The sequence below is a fragment of the Mesoplodon bidens genome (genome assembly GCF_964165515.1).
Source record: "Mesoplodon bidens genome assembly, chromosome: 6".
NCBI lineage: Eukaryota > Metazoa > Chordata > Mammalia > Artiodactyla > Ziphiidae > Mesoplodon > Mesoplodon bidens.
The window spans coordinates 93,588,849-93,602,312 of record NC_138162.1 but is presented as its reverse complement, the minus strand read 5'-3'; the positions used below and the strand labels follow the sequence as shown (position 1 = coordinate 93,602,312).

The 13,464-nt window shown below is 39.4% G+C and overlaps 1 protein-coding gene across 1 annotated transcript; it reads left to right on the top strand.

The window, feature by feature from the left end:
- Positions 1-9,408: 9,408 nt before the first annotated feature.
- Positions 9,409-12,592, top strand: LOC308619308 (E3 ubiquitin-protein ligase RLIM-like; the record flags this gene model as incomplete). Its single annotated transcript, XM_081237926.1, has 2 exons — positions 9,409-9,652; positions 10,986-12,592. 2 exons carry the CDS (start codon positions 9,409-9,411, stop codon positions 12,590-12,592), a joined length of 1,851 nt encoding a protein of 616 aa, XP_081094052.1.
- Positions 12,593-13,464: the final 872 nt, after the last annotated feature.

The following is a 13,464-nucleotide window of genomic DNA, read 5'->3' as shown; positions in this document are numbered from 1 at the left end:
AAGCCAAACAACTAGCAAGACAGGAACACAACGCCACCCATTAGCAGAGAGGTGGCCTAAAATCATAAAAAGTCCGCAGACACCCCAAAACACACCACCAGACGTGGACCTGCCCACCAGAAAGACAAGATCCAGCCTCATCCACCAGAACACAGGCACTAGTCCCCTCCACCAGGAAGCCTACACAACCCACTAAACCAACCTTAGCCACTGGGGACAGACACCAAAAACAACGGGAACTACGAACCTGCAGCCTGCAAAAAGGAGACCCCAAACACAGTAACATAAGCAAAATGAGAAGACAGAAAAACACACAGCAGGAGAAGGAGCAAGATAAAAACCCACCAGATCTAACAAATGAAGAGGTAATAGGCAGTCTACCTGAAAAAGAATTCAGAATAATGATGGTAAAGATGATCCAAGATTCTATTTCCCAGATCCAAAATCTTGGAAATAGAATAGACAAAATGCAAGAAACAGTTAACAAGGACCTAGAAGAACTAAAGATGAATCAAGCATCAATTAAAAACACAATACATGAAATAAAAAATACTCTAGATGGGATCAATAGCAGAATAACTGAGGCAGAAGAACGGATAAGTGAGGTGGAAGATAAAATAGTGGAAATAACTGCTGCAGAGCAAAATAAAGAAAAAAGACTGAAAAGAACAGAGGAGAGTCTCAGAGACATCTGGGACAACATTAAACACACCAACATTCGAATTATAGGGGTTCCAGAAGAAGAAGAGAAAAAGAAAGGGACTGAGAAAATATTTGAAGAGATTATAGTTGAAAACTTCCCTAATATGGGAAAGGAAATAGTTAATCAAGTCCAGGAGGCACAGAGAGTCCCATACAGAATAAATCCAAGGAGAAATACGCCAAGACACATATTAATCAAGCTGTCAAAAATTAAACACAAAGAAATCATATTAAAAGCAGCAAGGCAAAAACAACAAGTAACACACAAGGGAATCCCCATCAGGATAACAGCTGATCTCTCTGCAGAAACTCTACATGCCAAAAGGGAGTGGCAGGACATAATTAAAGTGATGAAGGAGAAAAACCTGCAACCAAGATTACTCTACCCAGCAAGGATCTCATTCAGATTTGATGGAGAAATTAAAACCTTTACAGACAAGCAAAAGCTGAGAGAGTTCAGCACCACCAAACCAGCTTTACAACAAATGCTAAAGGAACTTCTCTAGGCAAGAAACACAACAGAAGTAAAAGACCTACAATAATGAACCCAAAACAATTAAGAAAATGGGAACAGGAACATACATATCGATAATTACCTTAAATGTAAATGGACTAAATGCTCCCACCAAAAGATACAGATTGGCTGAATGGATACAAAAACAAGACCCATATATATGCTGTCTACAAGAGACCCACTTCAGACCTAGAGACACATACAGATTGAAAGTAAGGGGATGGAAAAAGATATTCCATGCAAATGGAAACCAAAAGAAAGCTGGAGTAGCAATTCTCATATCAGACAAAATAGACTTTAAAATAAAGACTACTAGAAGAGACAAAGAAGGACACTACATAATGATCAAGGGATCGATCCAAGAAGAAGATGTAACAATTGTAAATATTTATGCACCCAACATAGGAGCACCTCAATACATAAGGCAAATACTAACAGCCATAAAAGGAGAAATCGACAGTAACACAATCATAGTAGGGGACTTTAACACCCCACTTTCACCAATGGACAGATCTTCCAAAATGAAAATAAATAAGGAAACACAAGCTTTAAATGATACATTAAACAAGATGGACTTAATTGATATTTATAGGACATTCCATCCAAAAACAACAGAATACACATTTTTCTCAAGTGCTCATGGAACATTCTCCAGGATAGATCATATCTTGGGTCACAAATCAAGCCTTGGTAAATTTAAGAAAATTGAAATTGTATCAAGTATCTTTTCCGACCACAATGCTATGAGACTAGATATCAATTACAGGAAAAGAGCTGTAAAAAATACAAACACATGGAGGCTAAACAATACACTACTTAATAACGAAGGGATCACTGAAGAAATCAAAGAGGAAATTAAAAAATACCTAGAAACAAATGACAATGGAGACACGACGACCCAAAACCTATGGGATGCAGCAAAAGCAGTTCTAAGAGGGAAGTTTATAGCAATACAATCCCACCTTAAGAAACAGGAAACATCTCGAATAAACAACGTAACCTTGCACCTAAAGCAATTAGAGAAAGAAGAACAAAAACACCCCAAAGTTAGCAGAAGGAAAGAAATCATAAAAATCAGATCAGAAATAAATGAAAAAGAAATGAAGGAAACGATAGCAAAGATCAATAAAACTAAAAGCTGGTTCTTTGAGAAGATAAACAAAATTGATAAACCATTAGCCAGACTCATCAAGAAAAGAAGGGAGAAGACTCAAATCAATAGAATTAGAAATGAAAAAGGAGAAGTAACAACTGACACTGCAGAAATACAAAAGATCATGAGAGATGACTATAAGCAACTCTATGCCCATAAAATGGACAACCTGGAAGAGATGGACAAATTCTTAGAAATGCACAACCTGCCAAGACTGAATCAGGAAGAAATAGAAAATATGAACAGACCAATCACAAGCACTGAAATTGAAACAGTGATAAAAAATCTTCCAACAAACAAAAGCCCAGGACCAGATGGCTTCACAGGCGAATTCTATCAAGCATTTAGAGAAGAGCTAACACCCATCCTTCTCAAACTCTTCCAAACAATTTCAGAGGAAGGAACACTCCCAAACTCATTCTACGAGGCCACCATCACCTTGATACCAAAACCAGGCAAGGATGTCACAAAGAAAGAAAACTACAGGCCAATATCACTGATGAACATAGATGCAAAAATCCTCAACAAAATACTAGCAAACAGAATCCAACAGCACATTCAAAGGATCATACACCATGATCAAGTGGGGTTTATTCCAGGAATGCAAGGATTCTTCAATATACGCAAATCAATCAATGTGATACACCATATTAACAAGTTGAAGGAGAAAAACCATATGATCATCTCAATAGATGCAGAGAAAGCTTTCGACAAAATTCAACACCCATTTATGATAAAAACCCTGCAGAAAGTAGGCATAGAGGGAACTTTCCTCAACATAATAAAGGCCATATAGGACAAACCCACAGCCAACATTGTCCTCAATGGTGAAAAACTGAAACCATTTCCACTAAGATCAGGAACAAGACAAGGCTGCCCACTCTCACCACTCTTATTCAACCTAGTTTTGGAAGTTTTAGCCACAGCAATCAGAGAAGAAAAGGAAATAAAAGGAATCCAAATTGGAAAAGAAGAAGTAAAGCTGTCACTGTTTGCAGATGACATGATACTATACATAGAGAATCCTAAAGATGCTACCGAAAAACTACTAGAACTAATCAATGAATTTGGTAAAGTAGCAGGATACAAAATTAATGTACAGAAATCTCTGGCATTCCTGTACACTAATGATGAAAGATCTGAAAATGAAATCAAGAAAACACTCCCAGTTACCATTGCAACAAAAAGAATAAAATATCTAGGAATTAAACCTACCTAAGGAGACAAAAGACCTGTATGCAGAAAATTATAAGACACTGATTTAAGAAATTAAAGATGATACAAATAGATGGAGAGATATACCATGCTCCTGGATTGGAAGAATCAATATTGTGAAAATGACTCTACTACCCAAAGCAATCTACAGATTCAATGCAATCCCTATCAAACTACCACTGGCATTTTTCACAGAACTAGAACAAAATTTTCAAAATTTGTTTGGAAAAACAAAAGACCCCGAATAGCCAAAGCAATTTTGAGAACGAAAAATGGAGCTGGAGGAATCAGGCTCCCTGACTTCAGACTATACTACAAAGCTACAGTAATCAAGACAGTGTGGTACTGGCATAAAAACAGAAAGATAGATCAGTGGATCAGGATAGAAAGCCCAGAGATAAACCCACGCACATATGGCCAACTTATCTTTGATAAAGGAGGCAGGAATGTACAGTGGAGAAAGGACAGCCTCTTCAATAAGTGGTGCTGGGAAAACTGGACAGGGACATGTAAAAGTTTGAGATTAGATCATTCCCTAACACCATACACAAAAATAAGCTCAAAATGGATTAAAGACTTAAAGGTAAGGCCAGAAACTATCAAACTCTTAGAGGAAAACATAGGTAGAACACTCTATGACATAAATCACAGCAAGATCCTTTTGGACACACCTCCTAGAGAAATGGAAATAAAAACAAAGATAAACAAATGGGACCTAATGAAACTTCAAAGCTTTTGCACAGCAAAGGAAACCATAAACAAGACCAAAAGACAACCCTCAGAATGGGAGAAAATATTTGCAAATGAAGCAACTGACAAAGGATTAATCTCCAAAATTTATAAGCAGCTCATGCAGCTCAATAGCAAAAAAACAAACAACCCAATCCAAAAATGGGCAGAAGCCTTAAATAGGCATTTCTCCAAAGAAGATATACAGACTGCCAACAAACACATGAAAGAATGCTCAACATCATTAATCATTAGAGAAATGCAAATCAAAACTACAATGAGATATCATCGCACACCAGTCAGAATGGCCATCATCAAGAGATCTAGAAACAATAAATGCTGGAGAGGGTGTGGAGAAAAGGGAACACTCTTGCACTGCTGGTGGGAATGTGAATTGGTACAGCCACTATGGAGAACAGTATGGAGGTTCCTTAAAAAACTACAAATAGAACTACCATATGACCCAGCAATCCCACTACTAGGCATATACCCTGAGAAAACCATAGTTCCAAAAGAGACATGTACCAAAATGTTCATTGCAGCTCTATTCACAATAGCCCGGAGCTGGAAACAACCTAAGTGTCCATCATCGGATGAATGGATAAAGAAGATGTGGCACATATATACAATGGAATATTACTCAGCCATAAAAAGAAACGAAACTGAGCTATTTGTAATGAGGTGGATAGACCTAGAGTCTGTCACACAGAGTGAAGTAAGTCAGAAAGAGAAAGACAAATACCGTATGCTAACACATATATACGGAATTTAAAAAAAAAAAAAATGTCATGAAGGACCTAGGGGCAAAACGGGAATAAAGACACAGACCTACTTGAGAATGGACTTGAGGATATGGGGAGGGGGAAGGGTAAGCTGTGACAAAGCGAAAGAGAGGCATGGACATATATACACTACCAAATGTAAGGTAGATAGATAGTGGGAAGCAGCTGCAGAGCACAGGGAGATCAGCTCGGTGCTTTGTGACCGCCTGGAGGGGTGGGATGGGGAGGGTGGGAGGGAGGGAGATGCATGAGGGAAGGGATGTGGGAACAGATGTATATGTATGACTGATTCACTTTGCTATAAAGCAGAAACTAATTAAAAAAATAAAAAAATTTTTTTTTAAAAAAAGAGTTTTTTCATCATGTGCTATAGTACATTAAATATAACCATAAAATATTTTTTACCTCTCTATTGAAAGGTAGAATGGGGTGTCCCTCTTCTTGAATATGGGCTGATCCAGTGGCTTATTCAATCAACAGAATGCAAGAGAAAAGGTGTGCTTGCACTTGTGAGGTTAAGTCATAGGAAGCCTTACAGATTCCAGCCAAGTCTCATGAGATGTTTATTTTGGGTGAAGCCACTCACTATGTAAGAGTTCAACTACTTTGAGATATCCAGGTTGCTAAGACTCCAAAACTACACCGAGAAATTTCATGGAGAAAGACAGAGACAGAGAGAAAACCAGCCCCAGATTTTTCAGCCTGTGCAGCCCAACTCAAGTCCCAGATTTGTGAATGAAGATGCCATCTTGGTTGGACATTTCAGCACCAAAAGATGTGACTCAAAGAAAACTTAGCCAGAACCAAGGCCCCAGACATATGACACCAGTCAAGTTGTCTAATCTATCTCCAATCATTCAAACCACCACAGCTGAGGCCCAGTCATGATGGAGCAGAGATGAGCCATCCCCAGTATTCTTTATCTTTATTCTTAGCTCACAAAGTCCTGACTATAACAACATGGTTTCTATTGTATCTACCACTGCGTTTTGGACCGGTTTGTTATACTGCAATAGGTATGTGGAATATATGTCTTGATCATTTCTTACAGTTCTAAAGCCACAGAACTCCTTTTACCCATATTCAGGGAGAATGCTATCTCTTGCTTATTTTCAGTCTCCCTTTGAGTCATAGAATCTGTTCAGAAGCTTCCTTGGACAGAGTCAGTAAAAGAAAACTCTTGATTACAAAACTCCATTATTACAACCAGGATAAAAGAACAGCCAAATCTGCTCACACACACCCCGTTTTTTCACCACATCATAAACAATGGATTGGCCAAATTTTTAAGTGCTTTGACTCTGATTGAAAGTAAGCAGCTTTCCATCTTCAACCTCTTCCCCTCCAACTCAACTTAGAGTGATGCTCTAGTCAACCTCCGGACTTCCTGATGCACCTCCCATCTCTGAAATGAGAAGTGAAGAAAAAACATCTTCAGAAGACTTCTGATATCAAGACAAGGGATAGAACAAAGGCCAAAGCAGCAATATTGCCATCCAGAGGAAAAACTACTGAACCTACACTGCAATACTCAGAAGGAAAGTCAAGACATGAGAGAACTAAGTGTAAAGCACAGCTATATTGGTGGCTTCTATTTAAATAATCAAGGTCAATAAGTAGGTCTCTGGGATGATGATCCCTATACCCTGTTACTTGCACCAGAATTGGGACATAACCAGGAACAAATAGTTCAGGAAGCTAGAGTCATTGACACTGAGAGCCAACTACAGGGAACACCAAACATCCGGGGCTATTAGTTCATGTGCTTCTGTACCTAAATTTGGAAAGACTGTAAGACTTTCTGAATCTTCAGGTAACTTGCATACTATTCTAATCATAAGCAATCATGCTCCCTCTTAAGCTAAACCATACAACTTCAGAATCAGGTGTTACTTCTTATTGGTACCACTGTCCACTAAGCAAAGACAGAAATACAGAAGTAATCCTGACCCCTGCCTTTCCCTCATATTCCCCCTCCCCACTTTTCCCTCTTTCCCATATATTACTAGGTTTAATCAGTTCTGCTGCCTAGAGATCTGTTAAAGTCCTTCATTTTAATCATATTCCTTTGCCCTGATTCAGATCCTTGTCATCACTAGCCTAGGCTGCCCTCTATCTATTTCTGACCCTCCCACCTGAACTGTTGCCCTTCATATTCATCCTCAACACTACTATCAATATTATTTCTAAATTGCAAATTTGACCATCAACTGTCTAAAGACTTCAACATCTTTCCATTGCACTAATGATAAAGTCCAACTTCTAAACATGTCATAAAGGTCTCCATTTTCTGGCCTTGCTCTGCCAATTTAACTAATGTCTTTTTTTAGTAATTAAAATCTACTATCCTTGTTGTTTTACGAGTGTCAGCAGTGGCTGTTCTCACTTTTGAAAATATTTCCCGCTTTCATTCACTTAGAAAACTCCTATTCATCCTTTCAAACCCAAATGCAGTGAAACCGATTTTCTCTCTCACTCAAACCACTTTCTCCTCAAAACTGTAATTTTACCTCTGTGTAGCTCAATTGTTTGTTATACTCTAATGACAACAGATTCTTAAATATACTCTTCTTTGTATCTTAATATCCGATAATATGACTGACATTTAACAAACGCTGAACATACTTGACACTTGAATTGATTGAATTGAATTAAACTGAATCAATCACTCTCAAGAACACTAACGATTGTTAGGGTTTCCTGCATCAAGAGTACAAATCACGCTGAATTTTCATAATACTGCTAGTTTTGATTGAGGCACAGCAAACAAGTTTACAACGGATTTCCCCTGTGAAAAGAATAACTTCAGTAAAAGATAACAAATACACTCAGAAGTCCATAAAGGAGGCAGGGTGGTCTAGGGGATTCTGTTCTCATCCAAAGACTTGCTGAGATTTGATTCAGAGGGGAAAGATTGATTTTTCTAGCTTAAGTTAAACGAGGCATCGAACAAATGTCAAAATCAGGACATAGACTTAGATTCTTCACTGTCACACCAGTAAAGTTACCATCCTTCCATCTCCTTGAGAACAAACAAGAAAGCCTGCTGTGGACCGTGAACAAAACAACAACCGTGAATTTACACAGCTCCTTAAACTTCTAAGCTGTGTACTGAGAGTGAATTAGAGGTCTCCTCCAGATAGCATTGCAAATGAGCGTTATTTTATTTTCACCAAGCCTTTCAGGTGATACATGCGACAAAATCAGCAGGGTCAGTACTCACTGTGGCAGACAAAGTAACTATTATGTATCTGTCCTAAAAGTTCCTGTGATGTTCTGGCTAGTTTTGCTTAAGTACTATTTATAATATTTATGAGAAAGGAGGACAAAAATGAACGTGATGGGCTTCCCTGGTGGCGCAGTGGTTGAGAGTCCGCCTGCCGATGCAGGGGACATGGGTTCGTGCCCCGGTCCGGGAAGATCCCACATGCCGCGGAGCGGCTGGGCCCGTGAGCCATGGCCGCTGACCCTGAGCGTCCGGAGCCTGTGCTCCGCAACGGGAGAGGCCACAGCAGTGAGAGGCCCGCGTACCGCAAAAAAAAAAAAAAAAAAAAAAAAAAAAATGAACGTGATGCTTTTGTGGAGAAGGAATTCCCTGGCTGAGCAGAAAAGCCTGCCAAAGTTTTGGTGTTTCTTGTTTGTTTGAAACAAGACTGAAGGACCATATAATGCAAGATGAAGCCATTAACAGTTAAAAGGGAGAGGACACACTAAAGAGACTCAGCCAGGGCCCTGGTAAATTATCCAAAATTGTGGGCTTTCTTAGTGAGAGTCTAGGATTTGAGAAATTCATGAGGAGAAAAGGCGGAGGTCCCTGGGCACCTGAAAATGAGAATTGCTGCATTGAACTAGGCTGACTTTGGCATGGCATTTTGAAGAAGGCAGTCCTATGGAATGTAACGAATAAATAGAGCATATCAGAGCCTGAAAACCTGAGAATAGGCTCATGTGGGTGAAACGAGGTGAAGCACGGTGCTTGGTACACTACAAACCCTCAGTAACATTGGCTGGTTTTGAATGAAATGAAACCTAACCTGAATCCAGTCCCTACTCGGTAACAGCGGGGAAGATAATGGGTGCCTAGGCAACGTCTAGCAAGTTCTGGGCTCGAGGCGGCTCCCAACTGTTGCGTCACCAGGGGCCACAGAACTGAGTCGGGAAGGGAGAAGGGAGGAATCTGTGCGGAGGGTCATCCGACTGAGTCGGAACCGGACACTCTGGCAGGAAGTAGAAAGCGAAGAAAACGAAACGACCATTGGTGAATTTCAACAGCACGTCGTGAATTTCAGATAATTTTCCACTTGTTTATTAAGATGGAAAACTCGGATTCCAACGATGAAGGAGATGGAGTTTCGGCCCAACACATAAGTCAAACGGACCGATTGGTTCGGGAAGAAGATTTCTCCAGGTTCGTAAATAATCTGAGTGAAGAAGATTACGAACTTATGAGAGACAACAATCTTCTAGGCATTCCAGGTGAAAGTACGGAAGAAGAGTTGCTGAGAAGACTTCAGCTAATTAAAGAAAACGCACCACAAGACTCAGATGAAAATACAGGTATATTCTGCTTTTGGAGGGAATAGGATGGGATGAATAAGGAACTTCATAATAGGAAATAGTAACTTCATAATAGGAAATAGTAAATTATACAGAAGTGACTTACATTCATTTGGTAAGTAACTTCTCATAAAAAGAACTGGCATTTACTTGATTTTTGGTGAGCATGTCAAGGTCTGTTTGTTTGTTTTCCTGATTCACATTTGGGTTGTTTTAATTGGGAAACAGTGCAAAGTAGCCTATTTGTATTTTTCTTGGTTTTCTACCTCAACTGAAAGTCCCTCCTACTTCCTGAATTATTTTTTCTACATAGACATGTAAAAAAAGCAAACAGAAATATTCTCCACTGGGGACAATTGTGCTCTCTTCAACACCTGGGGACATTTGACAATGGCTAGAGATATTTTTGGTTGTCACAGGGGAGGCATGGGTGTTACTAGCATCTAGTGGGCAGAGGCCAGGGATGCTGCCAAAGATCCCACAATGCACAGGATAGCTCCCCAAAACAAAGAATTGTCCAGCACCAAAATGTCCGTAGTGCTAAGGCTGAGAAACCCTGCTCGGACCTCAGGTCTGGTGCCTTCCCTTCCAGTGCGAAGTAGAGGATTTTGCTGTCTAATGAAGAGGATACTATAATACTTTGGCTCTTGAATATGGTCTTATAGGTACCATGCTAGGTTCAGTCTATTCATTTGATCTGACCTTCAATTTAATGTCAATTAAATATCTTGGTAACATTAAGAAGTATTCAAAATGCAAACACTTTTAAACCTATAAAACTTGTTTATGTTGGGGCAATAACCTTATATTTTAAAACGGCTTATCTATTATCAAAAGCACATAAGTGAAGAGCCTAGAAGTAGTCATGTTGGAGACTAATGAAAATTAGACAATAATGTAAATTGAACTAAACTACTAGCATTGTACCTTAACTGGTGTTTACCTTGTTTAATTGCATTAGTGTTTTGACAGTGGACTGAAAAAAAAGTCTCTTGACATTCCTCTGACAGTGGTACACAGGGCTGTGTAATATGATGAAATACTGAAACATAGACTTCCTCTGGACTCCCTTTTTAAAAAATTCTCTAAGTTTATCTAGGATTAGCTCACTCTTTTTGGATGGAATCGAAACTTTTCTACCTTTACTTATAAATCTACACAGTGCAGTTTATAAAATATTAACTCTATAAATGTGAAATCAGTTGAAAACACCTGAGTATTTAAGTTCTCATTTTTTGTTTGTTTTTGAAACAAAGTTTCAGAGTGCTATTTTATGATGGTTCTAATTTTGGTAGTTCTTTTATGCACCCTCCCCATTTTTTTTTGTTAACAGACAGAGGAGACTCTTCAGATGACGTGTCTAGTGGTGACTCTCTAATAGACTGGCTTAACTGTTCTGGACAAACTGAAAATATGACAAGTGGACAAAGAGAAAACCAATCTTGGAGAGAAGAGAGCCAAATTAATCCTAAAAGTGATCAGTTCATATTCAGTTTAGAAATAAATGCTAACCTTGATCATGGGAGTCCAAATCCAGAGAATGAATATGTAGCGTCTGCAAGACTTCCCAGAAGAGAAAATATGGAAGACAGCCAAAGGCAAGTGGAAAGTCCACAATCTGAATCAATATTTACAAGACCATCTATGTCTGAACAAGATACAACTGAAACATTAATGGAATTCCCACCTACCACAAGTCAGAGAAGAGCAAGAAGTAGGAGCCCAGAGTATCGGAGAACCAGAGCAAGAATTGAAAGTTGGTCACCTCCACGTTCACTTAGGGAAATTGTACAAAGACTGAATCATAGTATACCCTCTCAGAATTTTGAGCAGCCTCTGCTAAGTGAGAATGTGAGATTTTCTAGAACTGAGCACCGAGAAATATTGACACAGCAAATGACTGGATTTGAGTTGCAAAATAGCGGTCTTATTGAAACTTCTAGAACAAGGAATGCCGTTCATGGAGAAAATTCTCCAGATACAACCAGCAGTGGTGAATCTTGGGGAATGAGGGAAATATATCCAACCATACCCTTCAATCTTGAAGTAGGACAAGTTCATTCTGGAGCATATTCTCAGAGAGACAGCAGAGCTAGTAGAACTCAGTTAACATCTGAGACACCAAACAACACTGTCACTTCTGAAAGTGAACGAGGACTGAGGCATATGTATTCACATTCTGAGCGGGCAGGTGTGAGAGCTTATGTCAATACCATTAGAAATCCCGTTTGCAGAATGTTCAATACTAGCTTAAATGATACAACATCTGTTCCAATTCAGAGCACGTTAAGGCAGACAATGACAGAATTTAGTAACTCCAATAACCTTATGGACAGTGACAGTAATTTAGAGCATAGTGTCTCACCTCCAAGTCCAAACATGGAATGGCTAGAGTCACCTAATGGTAGTAGTAGTGGTACATTTGGTTCTGATTCAAATGCTAGGTATGATACCCATTCAAGTTCCACACTGAGTTGTCATTCAAGCCCCAATTGTACGTCTAGTTCCAGTTCTAGTCCTATTTCTGGTTCCAGCTCAAGTGATGAAAATTCAGGAATTAGATCACTGATGTTTGAAGGCAGTGAAGAAACAAACTTAGCAGCAGACTTATCATCAGAGACCAGGCAAGTGGGTAGACAAATTAGCCTAATAATATATGATGAAAGTGACTCTGGGTCCTCCCATGATCTGCAAACTACAGGACTCACCAAAGCACAGATTGACAGCTTGGCTGTAAGATCTTTTGGTGAAAATGATGCACTAAAAGCCTGCAGCATTTGCCTTACAGAGTACACAGAAAACAGCAAGCTTCGCATACTACCTTGCTCCCATGAATATCACATTCACTGCATTGATCGCTGGCTGTCTGAGAACTCTACGTGTCCGATTTGTCGTAGGCAAGTAGTGGATTCCAATGAGAGTGAAAATCCTGATCGATGAGTTCTCAGCTATATAAAGTGTTATAGGGCTTCCCTGGTGGCGCAGGGCTTGAGAGTCGGCCTGCCGACGCAGGGGACTGACAATAAAAATTAATTTCACACCATAGCAGTTCACTGAATTTCAATAAAAACTTAGCATGTGCACTGGGTTGGGATGTTCCTGATTCCATGGGAGAAATGTCTTAATATGATATAATGAATCTAGATAGATCCTAGTAGTATTATCTCGCCATGTAAATCCCAGACATCTCTTAGCCCTGTTCAATCCTGGTTGTGCATGCAGAGAAACAGAAACCCAACCAAATATCAATAATTAAGAAGCCATTTAAGACTACATTAGAGTCATTCACATAAAGAAGTCATGTTACATTCCTAGAATGCCATAAAAAGCTTTGAAACCCTTCTCTTCCTATCTCTCTCCACAGCAGTTTATCCCACCTCCCTAACACTACCTTAACGTTTCGCCTATTCCCCACTACCAATGTATCAGTCAGTTCTAGCTAAAAACTGATGGCACACTTTAAAAGAGTGATGGAATAGCATTTAATGAAGAGACTAAAGTGTGTAAGGAATGAAGGGAAACCAAGAGATGATGAAGTGCCCTGAGGCTAGCAGCTGTGAGAAACCAGTATTATAACCACGAGGTTTGAAGGGGCATAGAGAGATAGCAGTTCCTGCAACCCAGAATGTCTTCGAGTTATAGGAGAAGCCCACCCAACAAGAGATGTAACCTTAGAAAATGGCATCCACTGCCAACCTAAAGTTTGGAAGGGGGCAGATCATGGAAATAAATACCCTTGCCTTCTTTCCTCCTGACTTCTAATCACTTATCAGTAGGTCATATTAACCCAACCCAACCTGAAGACACAGAGA